Source organism: Agrilus planipennis, unplaced genomic scaffold (genome assembly GCF_000699045.2).
Source record: "Agrilus planipennis isolate EAB-ADULT unplaced genomic scaffold, Apla_2.0 scaffold16, whole genome shotgun sequence".
NCBI lineage: Eukaryota > Metazoa > Arthropoda > Insecta > Coleoptera > Buprestidae > Agrilus > Agrilus planipennis.
The window spans coordinates 443,920-466,482 of NW_020438946.1; the positions used below are offsets into that span (position 1 = coordinate 443,920).

General features: G+C 31.9%; 3 protein-coding genes across 6 annotated transcripts in view; 1 reads left to right on the top strand and 2 right to left on the bottom strand.

Moving 5' to 3' along the window:
* The window catches only part of LOC108744616 (ryanodine receptor), a 41,020-nt gene extending 29,949 nt beyond the window's left edge, over positions 1 to 11,071 (bottom strand). The window contains exons 1-27 of the mRNA XM_025974731.1: positions 10,974 to 11,071; positions 10,831 to 10,909; positions 10,654 to 10,758; positions 10,500 to 10,598; positions 9,246 to 9,323; positions 9,035 to 9,153; positions 8,910 to 8,979; positions 8,625 to 8,824; positions 8,219 to 8,573; positions 7,981 to 8,150; positions 7,799 to 7,923; positions 7,554 to 7,745; positions 7,290 to 7,459; positions 7,029 to 7,219; positions 6,565 to 6,857; positions 6,241 to 6,382; positions 5,966 to 6,176; positions 5,559 to 5,767; positions 5,173 to 5,413; positions 4,918 to 5,071; positions 4,139 to 4,347; positions 3,013 to 3,112; positions 1,557 to 1,755; positions 1,089 to 1,313; positions 893 to 1,026; positions 616 to 756; positions 7 to 72 (exon numbers count right to left, since the gene is read on the bottom strand). Coding sequence (XP_025830516.1) covers positions 7 to 72; positions 616 to 756; positions 893 to 1,026; positions 1,089 to 1,313; positions 1,557 to 1,755; positions 3,013 to 3,112; positions 4,139 to 4,347; positions 4,918 to 5,071; positions 5,173 to 5,413; positions 5,559 to 5,767; positions 5,966 to 6,176; positions 6,241 to 6,382; positions 6,565 to 6,857; positions 7,029 to 7,219; positions 7,290 to 7,459; positions 7,554 to 7,745; positions 7,799 to 7,923; positions 7,981 to 8,150; positions 8,219 to 8,573; positions 8,625 to 8,824; positions 8,910 to 8,979; positions 9,035 to 9,153; positions 9,246 to 9,323; positions 10,500 to 10,598; positions 10,654 to 10,758; positions 10,831 to 10,884 — 4,252 coding nt within the window. The 5' untranslated portion in view covers positions 10,885 to 10,909; positions 10,974 to 11,071. The remainder of the gene's footprint in view (positions 1 to 6; positions 73 to 615; positions 757 to 892; positions 1,027 to 1,088; positions 1,314 to 1,556; positions 1,756 to 3,012; positions 3,113 to 4,138; positions 4,348 to 4,917; positions 5,072 to 5,172; positions 5,414 to 5,558; positions 5,768 to 5,965; positions 6,177 to 6,240; positions 6,383 to 6,564; positions 6,858 to 7,028; positions 7,220 to 7,289; positions 7,460 to 7,553; positions 7,746 to 7,798; positions 7,924 to 7,980; positions 8,151 to 8,218; positions 8,574 to 8,624; positions 8,825 to 8,909; positions 8,980 to 9,034; positions 9,154 to 9,245; positions 9,324 to 10,499; positions 10,599 to 10,653; positions 10,759 to 10,830; positions 10,910 to 10,973) is intronic.
* A 1,350-nt stretch (positions 11,072 to 12,421) lies between these two features.
* Positions 12,422 to 15,425, top strand: LOC108744643 (DNA polymerase eta). Its single transcript, XM_018480509.1, has 6 exons — positions 12,422 to 12,428; positions 12,549 to 12,625; positions 12,685 to 12,819; positions 12,876 to 13,162; positions 13,221 to 13,479; positions 13,548 to 15,425. The coding sequence occupies exons 3-6, from the start codon at positions 12,734 to 12,736 to the stop codon at positions 14,944 to 14,946; spliced, it is 2,031 nt and encodes a 676-aa protein (XP_018336011.1). The 5' UTR covers positions 12,422 to 12,428; positions 12,549 to 12,625; positions 12,685 to 12,733; the 3' UTR covers positions 14,947 to 15,425.
* Positions 15,426 to 15,647: 222 nt separating this feature from the next.
* The window catches only part of LOC108744642 (RNA-binding protein 25), a 15,234-nt gene continuing 8,318 nt past the window's right edge, over positions 15,648 to 22,563 (bottom strand). The window contains exons 1-15 of one of the 4 annotated variants that reach the window (XM_018480506.2): positions 21,605 to 21,811; positions 21,428 to 21,540; positions 21,263 to 21,374; positions 20,984 to 21,208; positions 20,633 to 20,803; positions 20,439 to 20,545; positions 18,260 to 18,444; positions 17,882 to 18,193; positions 17,673 to 17,828; positions 17,459 to 17,609; positions 17,219 to 17,403; positions 16,986 to 17,130; positions 16,661 to 16,901; positions 15,958 to 16,274; positions 15,648 to 15,905 (exon numbers count right to left, since the gene is read on the bottom strand). In XM_018480506.2, the coding sequence (XP_018336008.1) occupies positions 15,813 to 15,905; positions 15,958 to 16,274; positions 16,661 to 16,901; positions 16,986 to 17,130; positions 17,219 to 17,403; positions 17,459 to 17,609; positions 17,673 to 17,828; positions 17,882 to 18,193; positions 18,260 to 18,444; positions 20,439 to 20,545; positions 20,633 to 20,803; positions 20,984 to 21,208; positions 21,263 to 21,374; positions 21,428 to 21,535 (2,508 nt within the window). In that variant the 5' untranslated portion in view covers positions 21,536 to 21,540; positions 21,605 to 21,811 and the 3' untranslated portion in view covers positions 15,648 to 15,812. Of the gene's footprint in view, positions 15,906 to 15,957; positions 16,275 to 16,660; positions 16,902 to 16,985; positions 17,131 to 17,218; positions 17,404 to 17,458; positions 17,610 to 17,672; positions 17,829 to 17,881; positions 18,194 to 18,259; positions 18,445 to 20,438; positions 20,546 to 20,632; positions 20,804 to 20,983; positions 21,209 to 21,262; positions 21,375 to 21,427; positions 21,812 to 22,563 lie in introns of those variants that run through there. The other 3 variants (XM_018480507.2, XM_018480508.2, XM_018480505.2) reach the window with 3 other exon arrangements.

The following is a 22,563-nucleotide window of genomic DNA, read 5'->3' on the forward strand; positions in this document are numbered from 1 at the left end:
TTGTGTCATGATATCTATGCAAATCGAGTTCACTGGTTGATCGATTAATCTTACCACTTGATGCCTCTAGACCTATAAATTCATTTGAATGCCATGAAAATATTTCAAGGCGCTTTAACTAACGTTTAATGAGGTATTACATTTTTAATAACATTAGAAACACACGGTGTTTAATTTAAATATTTGAAGTATTTACAATTTTAATTTTGGATTGGAAATTTTTTACTTTCATAAATTGGTATCAAATGTACTTTAACGACGTATTTTGAAATAATTTTTATAATAAAAATCCATATTTACATGACCATTTTGTTTAAGCAAAGAACTGGCAACGTCTCAACCTCATAGTATGATTTACCATGCTCCAAGGATACACTGTTAGTATAGAATATAGAACATCCTTGACCGTACACGACACGTTATTCTTGTTATCGACATTCATTTATAATTCTTAGGTAGGGTTTTAAATATTAGTATTGTATATTTCACTATTAACTTAAAGATAAATAAAGTAGTATTATATACGGCTTAAACTTTCTTTTACATTTATCGTCTAAAAGTAAAGTACTATTCAATCGATCTGCTTAAAATTGGGATTGCGAATTCGTATCATACCTTGTTCTACTTCGTAAACATTTCTTGATAGGGAACCTTTCCTAGGTGGCCTGGGTGGCATACTCTTCGTCGATTTATTTGTCGGCTTATTCATTACTTCGTCTGCTTCCACAGCATCTTCAGAATAATTACGATGTAAACCTATAATAGTAGTAATATATATAAATTGTCTTTACGAAAAATTACGGTTTGATACTTTTTACTTTTTAGAAATCAAATATTTGTAAATATTGTTTCATTAAATACGAAAAAGACAACCCTAATTCTAACATCTAACCTTTTAAGTCGCTAATGGAAAATCCACTTTTCATTATTTGCTCTATATGTGCTGGTGTTGTTTGATTAGCTTCAGCTCTCAATCTATGCTGTCGAATTTTTATTTCTTGCCATCTCCTACTTTTCTCTTCTTCTCTATTATATTTATGAAAAAAACATAAAACTTCAAAAAGATAATGTAAAAAAATTATAGTTACGTTATAAATTCCGAATGGCAAATAACTGGCAAACTAAGTCTTAAAAATTCCCAGTTGGCCTTTTCCATCGTTTCGAACGTATTGTGGCTAATCTTCAAGCACGGCGGACTGTCTGAACCGGCCAGAATTCGAGTCACGTCAATTTTTGTATCGGGTATGTCGTCCGTGTTTTCGAAAATTGGCTGATCTTTCGTGTACCAATAAGTGACCGGCCGTTTCATATTGCTAAAAATATGAAAAACGATTCGATAAAAATTATAAATAGGTTTTCTTAATATCTGAATCACACCTGCATCTAATAGGCAAATAGGATGATGATCATGATAGGTGTTAGTGAGAATATTCATATAAAACTTACCAGTCCACAACTCGATCATAATTATCAATTAATATAACCGAGGCCTTCCTTACTTGACTTNAAACGATTCGATAAAAATTATAAATAAATTTTGAATAATAAATACTTACACACAGAAAGGTTCATAGCCCTCTTGAAGGCCGCACGTTGTAAAGAATTTGAGGGTGGAAACATCTTGTCCGAAATTAAGTTTAGCTTTTTGACCAACGTTAAGGGTACAAGCGGGAACAAAGTTGTCTCCGTGGACGTCAGCGAATGTCGTTTCGCCCCCCAATGCATCCATAAGTAACTCTCCATTTAGGGAGAAACCTTTCAAAATTTTAGATAAATGTATATGTTAAATTTTGCACTAATTCGGGAAAACCATGCAAGTTTATGGAGGGAATTTATCAAAGTACGATATAAAAAGACTAGTTCGTATGAACAACAGTAAATATTTTAAAAAGCAACTCTAAACAACTACAAAAATAAAAAACTTTAACGTTATAGCAAACACATTAGTTATAAAATGTAGACTCATAAAAGTACATTCTATCATTAGTACACACGTTTTAGAACCTAGTAAAACACAAGAAGTACACAGGAACAGGCTGTACAAAGGGGACTATATGTAACATTAAAATTCTATTACTTCCGTTTATGTCGAAAGTTAAGATCAATTTTCTTCTTTCACAGGAAACGTTGTAGTGAAGTGGGTATTAATTATATAAAAATACAAAAGTAAAATTTCGATAAACGTGCAATAAAAACTACCAGTTTCAAATTTGCATAATTCGATTCCACAGAATGTAATAATGAAATCGAAGAGCAAGCTCAAACATTGCGTGAGTCCTGGTTAATACCACGTTCAGAATTAAATTTGACAAGATTAATAATAAAAGCGGACAGTTGTGTTAACGGAATAGACAAAAATTAAAAATTAAACAACTTTAAAGCAACTGCAGAAAAACTTTGTAATAGGTATACAGTACGCTTCATTGTGAGCTGTAATGCTTTTTTCCTACCATTTACCAAATTACATACATTATATATGCCCACCGTTAATTAAAATAAATATGCAGTGACAATTATCGAACAATTACATAGTTACACATGTAAATGGTTTAATGAATAGGGAAAAAATGATCTAAGACAGCTCAAAATGAAACATTTACCATTGCATCGCCAACGTGAAATATTGAAAGCGATATAATAATAAAAGGAGTAGCAAATCGTATATTTATTTTTGAATCTTACTAATGGTGTGGTCGATTAGATCGAGAAATACACCAACTACATCGCCGACTTGCCACTGTTTTCCAAAAGATTCAGCAGTATTACCATAAACTTTTTCCTCCTACAGTGAAATTTATTAGTTTTAAAATCCACATATGTTTTTTTTTATGAACAAAGTTGATGTTATTCTTAACCCGAATGTAACCTACACATATAATAACTACAATACAATGTCGCATTAGTTAACACTAATTAAAATTCGATATTTTAATCGAATAAAGGTTTACACACTTATTAGTAGGTACATGATATAAGACACAAAGAACCGACATTAGACCACCCTGAACTTACTAATGGTGTGATCGATTTCGTCTAGAAAAATGCCTATAATATCTCCTACTTGATATTTAATTCCAAATAATTCACTAACTCCACCGTGAACTTTACGCATCTAGAATTATAAATGATTTTGTTTTTCAAAAAAACAAAAACTAATTTGATTATAATACGCAGGAATATAACTTCCTGGCGATTTTTAAGGGTACTTTACTTAAAGATATAAAAAAAACTCTTATGGTGGCACCTTGTCTGCCTGCCGAAAGACTGCTAGAGCATTAAAGACATGGGTATTATCGTCAACCACTATTTTGGATCCAATCAACACAAACAATAACGGCAAATACTGTTCTCAGTTCAGTAATCCAACCCCAGTTTGATGTAGAAGAGTTTCATTTAAATAAAAATGTAAACGATAGTTATCTCTGTTCATTTTAAAATATATTTACATTGATGTTTTCTTGACTTATTGGATCAAACAAGATCCATTAAGTATGTATGATCAAGACCATCTTACTGTGCATCTATTATGTATGATCACAACCCAAAACTGATGTAACGGTGTATGATAATACTCATGTGTATCTTGCCTTGCCTAAACGTCATGGCAACTATTAATATCAGATAAGAGAGATTAGTCCAGTCTACATAGAGTGAGCTAAAAACATTGGAAAGCAAGAGATGACGCTGTTGAGAAGCCAATATTACATGAAGTAGTGGCAGAGACGAATAGAAGTAGTTGTGGAGCTTTTCAGCTTGCTCTTACTTGTCAGAATGAGCTTTAAATTTTTTTGAAGCGACAACTATCAGTCGACTAACAGAGGCTCTGACATGTTTGCCGTAACTTAGACTGGACTTTAATACTAGTCTCTCTTTTCTACTAATATTGTTGATTTTAAATTAGACATAATTACAGAACTTGCTTGGTCGTATGTGTTGCAAGCAAAACAATTTTGGAAATATGGCCATTTTTATTGAAAATGGGTCTTAAAACTAAAGCGGAGAGGACAAAAGGGTAATATATAAAAGTACAATAACGAATTATGTATCAAAAAGTTAAATTCGTAACGAAAACTACCATCATTTGCTTCTTCATTATTAATTGATACTAATTATTTATTATAGATTATTTTTTACTTACACTGTATCCATCAAATGCCCAAGTGTTTTCATCAGATCCTAACATATTACCAGGAGCGCAGTCCGCTTTGGCCCATCCTACTCTCATGGGACCAGCTGTTAAAATCTCAAATTCGAAGTACCATTTTCCTGAGCTAACTGCGTAATTCTTCTCAGCGCGGTAGGTTCGAAAATCTGACTGACGCAATCTTGCAGCTTCCGCTAGCATAGCTTTAAAAAACAATATAATAATAATAAAACAACAATGAAAAGGATATGACTTTCAAAGTGCAAGTAACCTTTAAATAACAAGAATTCATTTCACACAAAATTTAAATGATGTTGTCATCATCATAAGGTAGTTAGTCCTAAGCACGTTTGGACAAGTATCTTCACTCTTTCCTATCCTGAGCTAATCTTCGCATTTCCCTAAAACTAGAACAATCCACATCCTTAACTATTTGTGAACAGTAATCTAATTCAGGTCCACCTGTACTCCTCCTAACTCATATTTCTGCCTCTAATATGTCTCAGACTAGACCTTTATGCCTGAGAAGGTGTCCTACTAATCTATCTCGCCTATTTCTTATTGACATCCATAGAGTCCTTGCTTCTCCTATTCTTTCTAATATCTCTNGGACTGATAACATAATAAATAAGTATTTAAATAAAAAAGGATTACATACTAATCACTAAGCGTAATGCTAGCGAAAATATTTCAAATTTCGAAATTAATCTAATACAAATATACAAAAAACATGTATTAAAAAAACACAGAAAAGGGAAATAACTAAGACTTACCTTCATGTTGCTCGCCAGTAGGCGGATCCAAATTATATCCATAAACAAGTAGGGTTCTCACAGTTTCTGATGCAGTGTCCCTGTTAGCTTTCTTAATTGCTTCATCTACTTTAGCATAAGGTACCAAATGAGGACTACGTTTCATATCGGGATCCTAACGTAATAAAATTTTAAACAATTCTTTTACAGCACAATTTCTTCATTTCTTTCGGTAATTATCAGTATACTAATATATATTAAAAAATTTCAATTCACCTCGTTCAAGCCGTAAGTCCACCCTTGTAATATTCGTTCTTTTGCCCATAGATTATGTGTATTTTCGGCTAACTGGTCAACAAGTTCTTCCATTTTCGGGGTCAAAATAATAGCACTCAAATCCAAAGGAGCAGGTTTATAACCATTCGCCTGCATAAAAGGTTCATTGGGAAGACGTACAGTCTTGATACGTGACGGGGGCTTATCCATAGTAACGTGATAACCCAGAGCAATTATAGTCCTTAAAATAGAAAATGGTCCTCGATTAGTATTAAACGATAAAACAGGAATAAAATAAGACAGTTAAGTTCAAGTATAAAATGAGAACATTTTTTTATGAAATCATAGTAATTTGTAGATGTTAAATATTGGAACTAAAGCTTTACTTTAACGTTTGTACAGCCAATTGTGAATCGTATCTTTTTTCAGCTGCTGGTAGTTTCTCAAAAGGCACAAGACAAGGGTGAATGTGTCTCAAGTCATCACGATAATCGCCCCATTGCCAGCCAGCCTCGATTTTATTCATGGCCCACATTTCGTGAATATTCTCGGCTAGTTTATCCCTTATTGATTCTATATAATTAGGCAATGTCACCTAAAAAAGTAAAATAAAACATTTACTTTGATTTACATATCCAATATTGAAATAAATCGATACTGTAATATAAGGAAAATCAATTAATCAATAAAAAGTAGTAAATACCTTTTAACGTGTAAAATGAAAACTATTATTCTTTTACAACGCAAACTGCTTTTAGTTAGCTATACAAAAGAAAATTGGTAATTTTCTTACCATACTTGTATCGACAGGGCCTGGTACAAAGGCAACATCGTCCTCTACAAGCCACGGGCCTGCCAGTACACATTTGTTTAGATTCCCAAAATAAAAACATGGATCGAGACTAAGAACTTGTTGTGGTAACAGACTTTCCACAAGGGGAGAAAATTCTTCTGGTGGAATATACTTTAAGCGACCATTATCGCCTCCCAACAAAAACCGACAACTAAAATAAAAAAAAAGAAAAGAAATATATCTACCCATTATTGTTGTAATTAATTTATAATTACCTTAATTTAGAAGAACAACTGATGACTGGAAAAAACATTCCATCCAAATTAAAATTTCTGAAACTACCACTGACAGGAGCCCCATTAAATGAGAATGATATCGACGGTACAGTCAGATCCAGTGCACACCCAACCACATCACCTTAACATAATTAATTGTGGCAAATTAATATCATTCATATAAAAACATGTAATAACAAAACTTAAACTTAAATTTTTTTTTGGCAGTCAAGGAACACTACGAATTTGTATTATTTTACAATAATTTAAAAAATTTTAAGTAATAGTTAATAAGTAACACATATTCGTTACATTATAATTTACCTTTTCTAATGAAAGGTTCTATTATATTATCAACAACTTTAGTATTTCGACCGCCAGTCCAAAGGAAAGCTCCATCAAATCCGAACGAATATAGATCATCGCCAACGCCATTGCCACCCCATTTCTCACCTCCACCTGGATACGGTATATAACCTTTTGTATTGGCCCAACCAATTCGTAAATGGGGCATCATATGAGTAGTTTGTTCCCAATGGTCAACAGTCACCTCGAAGTACCATTTTTGGTAAATGGCACTCCCTTCTACTCTGCCCACAAATATATTCGGACGAATGCTGGAAAAAAATACGAAAGCTTCGTACGACGTAACATTGATTCATTTTACAACCTTTTGATTTAATTTTAATGAATTTTTAATTTTAATAATTAGAAAACAAAAAAAGGGAAACAGTGTTTATAATATTGACTATCAAGTTGTGTATTTAAAATAAACTTTTATCATTTACCTCGCCACAAGATCGACTAATTGCGTTTGCAATAGCAAATTTTTACCCGGCAAAAGAAAATCGCAGATATTGTTCTGTGAACTACGTACAGCTACTCCATTACCAACGCATAGCGAACATAGCACATCCAACACTTTTGGGTCTCTTCCGTGCTTTTCCAATAGTGATATAATCACTTTAATATGTTCATCCTACAAAAAATAATTTATTAAGCAAATTTAAAATTACATTTTGTATTTAAGTACGCGAATTGCAACTTACACTTAACATATTTAGAGCTTCTGGTGAATCAATGAGAACACAATGAAGTACATCTAACATGCCGGTGCCTTCGCTGGAAGCTTGAGACCCCAAACGTGAAAATAACCAATTCAATCTGTTAGAATTGGCAAATTGGGCACAATTGGTGTGGTTTCCCTTTATTATAGCAGCTGTTACAAAGGAATAGAAATTTATATTGAAAAATGAACATCTACCTGTTAAATTGCTTTAAAACACCGTTTTGCATAACAGAGGATAGCATACCTAACAATTGATACAAGTAACCAGAAATCATTTCCCAACTCTGATCACCGGCCAAGGTCGCCAAGAATCCTTGGGAAGTTATCACATTTATTTTATCAATTGCTTCTAGAATTAAATTCAAAATTCCCTCTTCTTGAAACAAGTCCTGACGGTTACGTAGAGCACGGAGTTTGTTTTGTTTCTCTTCGTGTTCTGAAATAAACGACGTAATTTATTCAAAAAAACTATTAACTACTGCTACATACCCATATCATCTTCTGGCTGGGCGAAATAATTAATAAGATCTTCCAAACACATTACCATTTCGTTCAAGTGAACACTGGCGAAAAACAAGGAATGTCGTCTATTCATCTGCAACGTCTCCAAGCCACTGAAATGATTTCAATTTAATTAGTTCAAAATACAGAGGAAGAATGCAGCTAATTACTTAATAAATTGGGTGAACAGAGAACTACATTTACGAATAACACGAGCTGTCCTTGACTCTTCTTCTTGACTTCTACTGAAGTCCAATCCGTCATCCATTTTTCCTTCCTCATGCAACACTGCTTGTTTTTCTTCTACTTTACCTACGCCCTTTTTCTTCGTTTCGTAGGACTGATAACATAATAAATAAGTATTTAAATAAAACCTTCGGTACGACAGAGTAGAATGATTATTATTACTTTATATGATAACCACAATCCGGTCTCTGAATGTTGTACAATCACTGTGGAATCTCCATATTTGATAATCGGAGCACCGATTACTTCCAAATCCTTTTCTTCCAGCACAATCTTCTGATCATCTTTTTCTTGTCGCAAACAGAAAGCAGATGAAGCAGTCGTAGCCTCTTCCCTAGTTACCAGGCACAATTCGTTTTGTTCATTAACACTTAAATAGCGGCCTGTGGTCAAGTGACGGATACGCATTGGGTGAAGCCAATTAATAAAACCACCCGCCCACTTTGTCCTCGCCAGTTCTAAGCGCCACAATGATCGGGCTTGAGACATAACGCTGCCTCCTTCGTAGATGACAATACTAAATAATAAAGCAATAAAAAAAGTGCAACAAACGTTTTAAAGTATTTACTTATGAGCTGCCTCTGTAGACCAGGTGGATGGTATTGTAAGACATTCATCGCCACCATGGAAAAAACGCAGCACATCTCCACCGAAAACGTATCCTACATACTTCATACGAGACATACCGGTACCGTAGGGCTGGACTGACCAATGGGTCACGTGGAAACTAGCATTTACGATAGATACTTCGTTTTCTTTAGTGGTGTGCTACAATTTATAAAAAATATATTGCAAAACAGAATGAATGTTAAAGTAAAGTTACACATAAAAAGCATTAATTTCATTAACTTACCAAATATCTCTCTGTTGCTACAGATACCAAAATTAAATCGTCACCCACTCTGACCTTTTCTCCTTCAGACCTAAAAAGACAATATAGAAAGTAGAAATTTACATTTTTAGAAGCCAGTATTGCACCTTTGTTTGCTAGCAGGGTGTACAGTCCACCAGCATGCCTCCCCTTGACTATGCTCTTGTAAACCAACGTCAAAGGCCAACTTATCGTTACTTGAACTCGTGGACAAACAAGCCAAGTACTAAAAACAACAATTTACTTACGAAAATTTTTAATTTTGAATTATATATACTATATATTTTATATATATTTGTTCGAACATTATTTACTTACCATGTCACTATTTTGATGCCGCAAGAGAATTGCGTTACCATAAAGCAACGTTCTATGACCTGAGCCTGTTCCCTTGCCCTTTATAAACAAAAATAACGTTATTAAACGAATATGGCAACATTTTGAATACTTTCATTTTGATTGAAATAACTAAAATAATGTTTAAACAATAACACTCAAAGCTAATAATTTCTACAAGCCAACGTTGTTTAAATGTATTCGCATACGAAAAAATTTACAAGAAGCATTGCAATACAATCAAATTAATGTTAGTGATAAAATATTCATTTTACTTGTTTTTTTAACTTTACGAAAGATGCAACTTTTAGAGTTCATTCCATTATTAAAGTAATATTTGCAGTTAATGCATATAAAGCTTGTACTAAAGACCCAGTTTCATAATTATCTAATCAACAGAAGGAATTAAAAATGTTCTTCTTATTATCGCTAGTCTACGAATATTCGGTTAATAAATTACATACAGAGTGTGATGAAAATTTTGTTTGATAACCATGAAACTTTGGCTAAAATTATGGCATTAGTATAGAAAATTTTGAATTTAATTTTTACCATGTACTTTCTCTTTAGTGATACTTACTAAATTTTCTTGACCCTGAAATACAAAAAGCATGCAAATGAAAAATGGGGCTACAGAATTAAGTATGCGAAAAAAATGTACGTAGAGTATTTCCTATTTTCTTCTACTTTCCATATACATTGAAGGGATACAATAACGTATTCCAAATTCTTTTTACTCTTATATCTATTATCTCTTAAAAAGGAATTGCATAAAACTATTTAGTTTTAAAATAGCTTACAATTTACGGAAATACTCTACTCTTTTTAAATTACATTAGGATGACTAAAATAACAGATGTTATTAAAGCAACATGATTGCAACAAAAAGAAAAATAATTTTGGTTGCTTCAAAGTTGTATGCAACTGTACACTGTGTACTTTCTAAAACTTTTAAATTGTTCTCTTAAATTAATACATGTAAACCTTTGCAAAGACAATTAAATACTTATTTTAAATTTTCATATTACCCAGTGAATACTTAAAGTAATTTAATTGGCACAGTTTCAAAAAAAACTTTCAATATGCACACTAATAAACGATGAAATACTTTAAATAAAAATGATGGAATTTTATATAGTTTTTACCAAGTTTAAACAGAAATAATTTAACAAAACATTTTTTCATATTAATTAAAACAAAACTTCTTTCATTTTTCTTATTAATATAAAGTCTTACCGTTTCACTTCCTGCAGCTGTAACTAACTCCTGTAGGGCTCTTACTGACAGAGCTTGCTCGATTACAAAAACACATTGGGATAAGTCTGGAGGTATATTCTAAAATATATGAATTTATAAATATTCCGAAGACATAGAAATACTCAACAAATACCTTATCAGCAATATTTTCCAGAAAGCAATGTCTATTACCAAATCCTTCAGCAGCTAAGCAAACCCTTTCTCCTGTAGCAGTACACGAAAGACATACCATGTCTTCCTATATAACATAAATAGAAACAGAAAGTAATCTAATTATTATTCTGCATATGTATCAAAACGAATAATTTACCGTTCGTAAAAATGAAACATCATCTTGTTCTGATCCTCCCTCTGCTTCGGCCATCGTAGTAGTCTAAGCCAAAGCAGTCCTACAAAAGTAAGACTTGTATTATAATAATTTAGAACAAACATATTTTTTAAATTTAATATTACCCCTGCAACATTATAATTAGTGGTGACATCCACTAAATAATATTCACCACTTTATAATTTACAAAATTACATTTTTCGATTTAAATCACGAATTATAGATTATAGGTTATGATCAAATAACAAATTATATTTTTAAGGTGCAATCAAAAATACTTCTAGAACTGATCAATTGAACGAAAATAGAGTAGTACTATAACGTTTATCACTTCTTTTTAACAACATTATGATAAAATAGTATAAATAAACTACAAATTTAAGACAAATAGGTAGTTATTTTATTTAATAAAGAAAATGTATCTGTTTTGGCAAAAATTTGCAGTATGTACTAATTAAGTACTTGCATTTATTTAATGAGACCGGCTGTAAAGAACATATAAATAAACATTTGTTAATAATAAATACTTACACACAGAAAGGTTCATAGCCCTCTTGAAGGCCGCACGTTGTAAAGAATTTGAGGGTGGAAACATCTTGTCCGAAATTAAGTTTAGCTTTTTGACCAACGTTAAGGGTACAAGCGGGAACAAAGTTGTCTCCGTGGACGTCAGCGAATGTCGTTTCGCCCCCCAATGCATCCATAAGTAACTCTCCATTTAGGGAGAAACCTTTCAAAATTTTAGATAAATGTATATGTTAAATTTTGCACNTAATTAATTTTGGAAAACTGAATTACTCAGCTCAAAATAAAACCTTTATTATTTCTAATTTCATTTATAACGCAATATTTATGTACATATATCTAGGAATATCCACACACGGCACAACTAAATCGGAATTGGACTAAAAGCCTTTCTACTTATAAATAGAGCCAGCAAAATTTTGAGTCTATTTTTAGCCCTAGCAAGCAAACTAACAAATCAATGTATCTAAAACACTAATTAATTTTGGAAAACTGAATTACTCAGCTCAAAATAAAACCTTTATTATTTCTAATTTCATTTATAACGCAATATTTATGTACATATATCTATTAATCGATGGAAATAGCAACTGCATTTTTTTGNCTATTAAAATATGGTAATTTTAGTGATTTTATTGATAAGTATTAACTATAAAAATCAATTGTAATAAAAAAATTTGGTAATGCCAATCAGTGACTAAACAAATTTTAAATATAGCAGTGGCGGCTCGAGTTGAAATGATGAAGCGGGTGTTATTTAAATGTTTAATGTTACCAATGAATGTTACTAATTACTACTATCTATGGTTACTACTAGCGTCTAAACTAAAAGGTAATTCGCAGGCAATAAAAAGAAATTTATCATATCTGCTTCAGTCTCGTATCCTAAGATTAAAGCTTAAGCTTTAACGGATATAAGGCATGGTAGGACATATACACTGCCATATACGTCCGTTTGTACTGGCGATGTACTTTATTAATTTTATTATTACTATTCATTCTATTATCTATGTCCATAGATTGACTTATCTATGGACTGAGAATAGAGAAGATCAGTGGGTGAATGATTTTGTTTTTAATAGTTGACTTACAAATTTTAAATAATATAACTAAACAAAATGAATCATACAGATAGAGTTATTATATTAATTGATATGGATTGTTTTTATTGTCAGGTTGAAGAAAAATTACAACCTCAATTAATTGGTAAGCCAGTAGCTGTGGTGCAGTATAATGAATGGAAAGGTGGAGGGTAAGTAAATATTTCAACATTCTTCATTAAACATGTCTTTTGATATACCTTTCTTTTAGCATAATAGCCGTCAATTATGAAGCAAAAAGTCGAGGTGTTACTAGACATATGAGAGGAGATGAAGCCAAAGAAAAGTGTCCTGATGTTCACTTGGTTAGAGTGCCTGTTTTAAGAGGAAAAGCTGATCTAACAAAGTAACTGTTATTATCTAAATATAACATTGCAATATATTTAATATTTTGGTTTATAGATACCGTATTGCAGGCAAACAAGTAGCTAATGTTCTTTTAAAATTCACGAATACATTGGAAAGGGCATCTGTTGATGAAGCATACTTGGATATTACAGACAATATAAACAATGTGTTGTTGAATTGTGAAATTACTACAGAAGTGTTAAAAAATACCCATGTTGTTGAATCAACTGTTGAGGACTTTTTACACAATATTCGATATAACTTAACAGATGATAATTTAAAATTAGCAGTTGGTGGAATGATTGCTGAAGAAATACGAAATGCAGTTTACACAGAAACAGGTACAATTAATATTGATGATTACATAAAATAAAGCATTAATTCCTTTTGTTATTTTAGGATATCGGTGTTCTGCTGGCATAGCACACAATAAAATATTAGCCAAATTAGCATGTGGTTTACATAAACCAAATCAACAGACAATTTTGCCACAAAATTCTGTATCAAATTTTTTTAATAAATTACCAATATGTAAAATTAGAAGTTTAGGTGGAAAATTTGGTGATGCAGTAACAGATGACTTAGGAATTAAAACTGTTGGAGAACTTTGTAAATTCAGTAAAAAAGAATTAACAGAACGCTATGATGAAAAAGCAGGGTAAATTAACATTTTTGTTAGATATGATAAAAAGGAACAATTTATCAGTTTGTTTAAATTGTCCACAGATCATGGTTGTACAATATTGCACGAGGTATAAATTTTGAGCCAGTAACTGCAAGACTTATTCCTAAGTCTATAGGATGTTGTAAACAGTTCAGAGGAAAAAGTGCCCTTTTTACCGAACAGGATGTAAGAAAATGGCTCCATGAATTGGCTGAAGAACTTATTGAGCGTTTGGAAAGCGATTGTGAAGAAAATGCAAGGAAAGCAAAAGGCCTAACAGTTAGTTTTCAATGTAAAGAAAACACGAAATCAGTTCATGGTTCAAGAGTTCATGTACTAACTGTTTATGAAATTGATAAGGTTGCTAATGATGCTTATGAAATTATAAGAAAAAATTGTATGAAATCTGACGGCAGTTTTCATATCCAATTTTTAGGACTTTCTGGCGGAAAATTTGAAAAAATAAAAAATACAGTTAGTATAAAGTCATTTTTCAAAGCTCAAGAACATTTTCAAAAAGAAAAGAGAAACAGTTTTGATAAAATAGAACACCTAAGTAATGTAAATATTAAAAAACAAGAAGATAAAGTAACCGAGAAAAACACAAATATTCAATTGTGGTTATCAAGTTACCAAAATGTGATAAACGAAGACGTAACTAAAACTGATGATAAACATTCAAATAATTTTGAAGAACCTCAAGAAAAAAATAAAAGCGCCAACAAATCAGACGACTCGATAAATAACGAATTGGTAGAAATTCTAAATGATACTCAAAATAACGTTAAGGATCCTGACAAAGCATCTTTTTTTGATAAATATTTTAACACTGTTCATGGAAAAAGATCTTTTGACACATCACGTTATTTGAATGAAGACAAAAAATTATTAGAAAGTGACGAATTTGATAGTGATACCAAGACTGAACCTTCAGATGAAGAAGATTCGTATGCCTGCAACCAGGAAGAACTTTCAAAAACTTGCGACAAGTGTGGAGAACAAATTAAAATGTCAGAATTTACTTTACACTCAGACTACCACGTTGCTTTAAGTCTTGCTGAACAGGAAATATTTGATAATCAAAATGCAAGGATATCTAGTGCTAAAAATAGTAACAAAACAGTTTATAATAGCCAAAATAATAAAATATTTTCTGCGAAGTCAGTAAAAAGAAGAAGTCCCGAGATAACGAAGAACGCTTCAATTTCAAAGTATTTTAAAAAAGAAATAGAGGCAACAACTAGTAAATCAGGAAATATTGAAACATGCCCTCAATGTAATAAAGCAATTGAATCTTTAGAAATGGAAAGTCATTTAGATTATCATTTAGCGAAGAAAATTCATTCTGAAATTAACCCTATGACAGTAGATGTTAAAGAATCAAAAAGAGACATTAATAAAAGTAATAAAAAAAAACCAAAAGTCCAATCGGTGATATCATTTTTTAAACAACCTGTGTGATATTTAACGTTATTTGACAGGAACGCGCAGACTTTTAATTCCAATATAATTTATGTACTGTTATTTTTAAACTAAAGAACTTTAAAGTGCACTTATAGTTATTGCAGAAACATAAATGGGAAAAGAATTTTTACGTACTCTGTGGCCAGGAAGTTGTACTTGAGTTCCACTAAGAGGGGTGAAAGTAGTACGCGGGACTTAGGTATCACTTTCTGACCGCAGCTGCACGTAAAATTGTATACGCTCACATGCGATCTGGGCCATTTTTACCGTGCGTAGTGTACTATTAAAATATGGTAATTTTAGTGATTTTATTGATAAGTATTAACTATAAAAATCAATTGTAATAAAAAAATTTGGTAATGCCAATCAGTGACTAAACAAATTGAAAATTCAGAGTTTTTTGTTCTATCGACAAACTTAAAAAAGTTTAAAATTGTAAGCAAATCAATTGTAAATAAAATAATACGTTTTCATTATACATAGTGTTATTTGTATAGCATTAAAATGTAGAAAACGTAATTCCTATTACTATTACTGATAACTTTAACAAGACTACCTACACAATTTTTTTCAAGACAGTAATAAAAAGAAATTATTGCATTAATTCATGCTTTTGTGATTTTTTTTGAAAATGGTGAATACGAAAATATGTTATCGCTTTTTTTTTTCTATTAACTGTAAAAAAATTACAACAAAAATAGACGCATGGCTTTTATTCAGGCTGTACTGCCAACTCTAATTATTAACGATATAAAAAGAATTGACTATTATGAAATAATTATACGGAAAATACTTGCAATAGTAATTAATAATGAATAAGTTATATTGCAATGAAATACGGACTTTACTTATTATGTATGATGCTATTTTACTAACCCTAGTTTTTTGGCTTCCACTTCGTAGATCAGCAGTCTCCACATTTTCACTACAAACACCTCGGCCTCTTCATCTAAGACCTGCAAAACGAAAAAAGTAAAAATATAAATAAGTATATTTCAATAAGCAAACCATTTGAACGTCCTCTAATATCACTTCCGGCTTAGAACCGGCCATCACTTTCGAACAGATAAAGTCTACTAGTGTTGGTTCAGGTTCACCTATGTATTCTATTATTTTCTTATTTATCCACGGCCTAATTTTTTTCTCCATTAACGCATTATCAATAACCGACCAATCGAGATGATAAGCAAAGAGAGAATTTTTTTCTGTCGGTATCTTTTCGATTAGAGACTTTATATGCTTTCGTTTTTCTTCTTGTGACTTTATCGATTCCTCGGACTTCTTCTCACCATTTTCTTTTTTAGTCTTCTTATCTTCGTTGTAGTCTAAGGAAATAAATATTCATCTGAATTTATATTAGGGTTCGTTAAGCTACAGAAGAAAACGTATCAAATAAGGCAACGTTTGAGTACTTATAGAGTTAAACGACACAGTTATTGGTAGTCCTAATGAAATTAAGATTTACATAAAACAAAGTGTTCAAATTGTACGTATTTCACATTAATAATGATAAACATGTCAAATACGAATACTCTAAAATCACTCGTTCCTTTTCAATATCGGTAATAATAATCTACTGATACGTTTTTTCGGTATTTATTATAAAAGGAAGGTAACGGAACTGCAAAATTCTTTGACTTTTACGCGTATTCTAGACAGTGGTTAGCTTCTTTATTAATTTATGAAAATAAATGGATGAAAGGTCACATACCTAGAGGAACTAATTTTCGTCTTTTGACTTGCGCAGGCGTATCATCGTCATCGGGATTAAAGACTTCTCGCAAGTCCAATTTTTTCCTCTTTCCATCGTTTCTCTGTTGAGGACTATGTAAACCACTAGGTTTTGATAAAGTTAATTTGATACCTGTACCTGTTGGGGGAGGAGCTATTTCTTCGTGATTTGACGTTATAGAATGCCGAGAGTCTTCATCTCCTATTTGAACTTGAGTCCACTATGTAGAACAAAAAAAAAGCATTTCTATTAAACCGTTAGAGGAAAATTTTAACAATTTAAAAATAAATCGATAGATTTTTACTTTAGCTGATTCTGGGTGGCTGTCAGAACTATTTTCATTTTCGAGAGGAGGTGCGGGACTACGATGGTCTTCCACTTCGCTGTCACTATCGATAGGTTCAGCTTGGACGGCTGCTAATTCTTGGGCTGCTTGTTCAACAATATATCTAATAAGTACGAAATTGTCTAAATAATAGTAATAAATACCAATTTGCTGGAAAAGACTTAAGAATATCCTTTATTTAGTTTATTTACCTTTCCCTTTCTTCTCTTAATTTCTGCCTATGCATTTCCCTTTCGGCTTCTCTGTCTCGTTCCCGTTCTCTAGCCCGTTGCCTTTCCAATTCTCTTTCCTTTTCTCTTTCCCTTTGTTTCCACGAATCCAAATTTACATCAATTAATAATTTAGGTTTATACTGTTCCTCTCGTTCTTTTTTAATCTGATTAAAAAACAAACCCAACATTGAAATATAAAACAAATAGTACATTAGATACCCTTTCAAATTCAGCACTAGGATCTTCATGTTCCCCTGAAAATATTTTGTTTTTTAATTCTTCTATTTCTTCTTTTTCCTTGGCTCTATCTCTACTGTCTCCTTCGGCCTCTTTTACTCTTTCTGCTAATCGTTTTTGTAACTCTTTGCCCCTAAAAATAATTAGGATCGATTGCATTATACAATAACATTCATTCATTAATTTGTGAAAGTACTTGTAATATTTAATATCGTCACGTTCATCGTCATAATCTTCCAAGAATTCTTTGAGTCTTTTGGCATCCTTTTCTCTCTCTTCTTCCTTAATCCTTTCCTTCTCACGTTCTTTTTCGTAATCTTTTGCTTTTCGTCGTTCCCGAGTTTCCCAGACTCTGTAATGTTAACGAAACTATATTTTTGTCAATTAAAAGTTTTTTGAACAAACCTCAATCGTTCTTGATAAGCTGCCTCTTTTTCCCTTGCTCTTCTCTCAGCCTTTTTCTTTTCTTTTGCCTCTTCTTCCATTTCTTTTTCCTTTAACAGCTCTCTCGCGCTTTTACTTTTTTCCTTCTCGTCTCTTTCCCTATCCCTCTCCCTATCCCGTTCTCGTTCTCTCTCCCGTATCTCCCTCTCTCGCTCCCGCTCACGTTCTCGTTCACGCTCCCTCTCTCGTTCCCTTTCCCTATCCCTCTCACGCTCTCGTTCCCGTTCTCTGTCACGTTCCCTATCTCTCTCTCTGCTCCTTTCATCTCGAGACCTGGAAAATAATACGATAAAAGTAAAATTAAATTAAAGAAAAACCAATTAAAAAATATTATCTCACCTTGAACGCGTTCGTCTCTTTTTTCGTTCTTCTTTTTCTTTTTCCCTTTCCCTCTCCCTATCCCTTTCCCTTTCCCTTTCCCTCTCTCTCTTCCTTGGACTTGGCGAATGGGAGGTTGATCGGTGGTCTTTCCTTTCGCGTTCTTTCTCTTTGCGCCTGCTTACTTCTTTCTCTTCTTCTTGTTTCTAGAAGAAAAAACAGAAACGGCCTTAGCGCGACAATTGTCGACAATGTTTCATCACAGTAGTAATAGACAAATATGAAAAGAAAAAATCATACCACTATAAAATGGGGGAACCACTACACTGCGTCACTTATCAACTGTGAAAAACTGACGACATAATAAACTGCAATACAATTAACACTTTTCTTTTCTTTTTATCTTTTGAAAATGTTATCTATACGACATTAAAAGTAGTACAAGCATCACAGAAATTGAACTATGTATATAATAATAAAATTTGTTTTAAGTTTGAAAACACTATTTAACATGTTTATATAAATATTATAACTTTAATAAGAGTATTGACACTAAAATGAAAGATAAAATAATGTTTTCAGACGTAAGACAATTAACAAATTTTCATTCAAGGCAAACTTACTCTTATTATAGAAGGAGGCATTCCCTACTGTTAGCTGACGTATGTAATCCTGAATCTGGTCGATGAACAATTAAACGGTTGGGAAAATCATACAACCACAGACCGTAACTTACAAATACGATCTGCAGATATCAAATTACCTAATGCTTCTTAGCAAATTAAGTACAAAGAGAGCACAAGATATAAAAAATTCACGCAACAATAAAATAAAAGAAAAAGGAAACAAATTAGACGTTTTGAAAAGAAACCATTTTATTTAATACATTTAAATAATTTTCACCACAAATAGACAAAAAACAATAGCGATGGAATATTTGTAACCATTTTGAGAATAAAATGGTTTCTTTTTTTACATAAAAAGATTGGCATTCACTCCATCTTACAGACAATAGTATTTTGTAGTAACAAGTGTTTTAAAATTAAAAGTTTTGGGTGGAATGAAAATGCTACACCACAAATTAAGTTATGAAAAATTATAAACCACATTTGTACTTTTTCAATTCTATTCTATGTAGTAATTAGTAAGGCAACACTCCAACATTATTTGATGGAAAAATTAGTTATTTATATAGTTAACTGTAACAATATTTGCTGATTGATGCTCACGTAATAGTCTTAAAAGAAAAACAAATGCAGTAACTTTAATCTCGGATTAAATTACTGTTATATTTATATAATTTTAATTGATTTATGAAATCATTGTTCTCCAAATATTTCGTCGTCCTTCGCTGACAACAGCCAAAAAGATTCAGACGTGACTGAGCATGACTATGATGTAAGTAAATATCGGAGAAACATTTGAAAAAGAAAAATTTTATAGTAGCAAAACGGCTCAATTTAAAACCGATCCACGTCAGCCGTGAAAGCCTTACTACCATAACTTCTAATTCATTGCAACTATGATTTATGTGTACAATACGATAACATTTTACTAACCATTCATTAGTCGATAGTAGTACCACATTTTTTGACAAGTACAAATGTAGCCTAAGCATTCGACAAATGTTGATAGTTTTTTCACATTACTCACCGGCGGCGCCACTGGCGGTTACCTAGGATGGACTGCGCCGCTTCCATTGCCTGTTTGGTTTTAATTACCATATTACCAACCTCAAAGCTATTACACCCTATGCTATTAAAATAATATTCTGTTCCCTATCTTTAGAATTACAGACAAGTCGTAATATGATAATATATTTTGGTTGGAAAACATAAATGCACAAATAATTTACTGTACATACAGTTAAGGTCTTCCGATGCAATTGATTCCAATTAAAATTATTACATAAAAATGCTTGACAAAATGACGTGCTTATGAGCCAAATAAAAGGCCCAATTTAACTAGTGATGCTTGAAACAATGAAAAATGTTTGATAGATGTTTTTTGCATTAATTCTGATGTACCAAATAATGAAATTTAATTAAATTTAATTTTAAGAAATTAAAAATTAATACAGTAAATCATCTGCTGACTAATTTATCTACATATTCTGCTGATATAATGATTACATTTTTGGAGCTTTTTTTTAATTGGGTTGTTATTTCTCCTGGGTCATTGAAAATAACTGTTTACTCACCTTCATGATTTCTCGAAATTTTCCTATTTCCCTAGTTATTAAATCTCTTTTTTCTTCTTCAACTTCAGCTTCAACAAGTGTTTTGATTCGTTTTTCAATAGCTTCTTCTGAAAATGAAGATTTATATTTATTATTACCAAACCAAAATTAAATAATACAATAAATAAATAACTGCTAAAATTATATTTAAATACCTTCTTTTTTTACTTCAAAATTATTCATTTCTTCCTGGTGTTCTGCTAAAATTTGCCTGATTCTTTCAAGTGCTACAGCATCTAATGCTTGGGTTTCTTCGTCCAATTCTTCCTCCTGAGGTTCATCCTGCAGTGGAGATGATGACCCTTTCTCCTTTTTATGTTTTTCTGCTATTAGGAATAATAATAGAAATGATAATTGAAAAGGGAAATCAACAAGATCAGTTTAAATACACTTTAAATACATGTAAAGCACAAACTTTTTCCTAGTCAACTTCTTCCTATATATCTTCTAATAATAATATGTCGTAAAGGTTATAAACTATAAAAAACATTAAAATGGAAGATTACCTCTGTATTCATCTAGTACAGTTTTAGTTTTAGCATCTACCTTGGCAACAAGCCGCTTGTCACCCACCATCATGTCATGCAATATTCGAACTGCTCGAAGTCCTGCATCTGGTCCAGCTAGTTCACAAAAACCAAATGTCTTCACTCTTTTCCAACTGATGACATGTCCACATGTTGCCAAAATCTGCCTAATCATATTATCTGGTGCCCTTTCAGTAATATTTCCTGAAAGTAACAAGTTTACCCACTAAATCATCTAAAGAAATGACTACCACTTACCTACAAATACTGTAACTGGAGGTCCTTGAATTTGTTTCATTTGCTCTCTATTTGGATTAAGCTTTGGAAAAGCCCTTATTTGTGTAGTTGTTGTGACTTGCGCGGGAACCATCTGTAATGTCTAATTATACAAAATTTCAAATGTACCATAATTGACCTACGTACATGTGGTACAGACATTACAGCAGGCATCATAGGAGGAGGAGCTGGCATTGGCATGTAAGGCATACCGGGCATTGGTATGCCAAGGGGAGGTCGAGGTGGGTATGACATCGTATCTGTTTGAGAATGATAAAATTATCTCACAAAATTTATAATTATTTCTTAAGATGTCAAAAGTACATTATCACTGTGTAACATAGGCACACTGCACTCCACTAACTCACAAAACTTCAGCCTATATTAATGCAACTAATTATAAGGCAACGAAGATATTATTTAAAAGCACGCTATTTTCTTAATTTACAACCTATTCATATACGATTTGAACTCAGATTTTGATAATTTAGCTAACAAGAGTACAAGAACTTCCGACATTTTTAACTTCTCGATTGATGTAAACCATAGATCAATGCCATAAATTAAAGAAATATATAATCAATGAAAGTCGTGTGTACTGGCATTCCAATCCACTGATTCTATTTAATTTTACTATTTTTTAGCAGAATTAATGGATACAAAATTATGATACTTATATATTAATAACCCGCAAACGACGCATAATTTATTGATAAAGCTTAAATAAGAAGATTATTTATATCGGGTGCCAGATTCACAGGACTACCAATGAAAACTGATGGAAACCATAGATAATCCTTATTATAACTGCACTGTACCTTACCATTATTCTGAATTAATTTTATTGCTGAAATAAATTTACCGCAACAGTTATTGACAATTTTAAAAAATTATATAATATTTAATAAATTTACAGTTATAATTGGTAGAAATGCAATAAAATAAATCAACTGATGAAAATTACAAGGATGGTATGATGTTTACTTCCATTTACTTTTGGCTGTTCCAAAACATAACCTATGAATGGTTATAGATGTCAAAATAATATTGCAAAGGTAAAATTTGTTAATAATGCCCTCAAAAAAGAAAAAATACAACGCTAGATTTCCAGCGGTAAGTTGAAATATTATTTTAAAAATAACCTTTTAGACTACTGAGTTTGTAGGGTCGTATAAAGAAGATAATGCAAACAGATGAAGAAGTAGGCAAAGTAGCACAAGCTGTACCTGTTATAATTTATATCCTTTTTAATTATAATTTAAATAGCGCATAACTAATTAACT

Bases quoted from the DNA above. Each gene is read 5' to 3' on its own strand.
- LOC108744643 (XM_018480509.1), top strand. From the start codon at position 12,734: ATGAGAGGAGATGAAGCCAAAGAAAAGTGTCCTGATGTTCACTTGGTT. The intron at 13,163-13,220 runs GTACAATTAATA...TTGTTATTTTAG, and splicing joins TGCAGTTTACACAGAAACAG to GATATCGGTGTTCTGCTGGC. The intron at 13,480-13,547 runs GTAAATTAACAT...AATTGTCCACAG, and splicing joins CGCTATGATGAAAAAGCAGG to ATCATGGTTGTACAATATTG.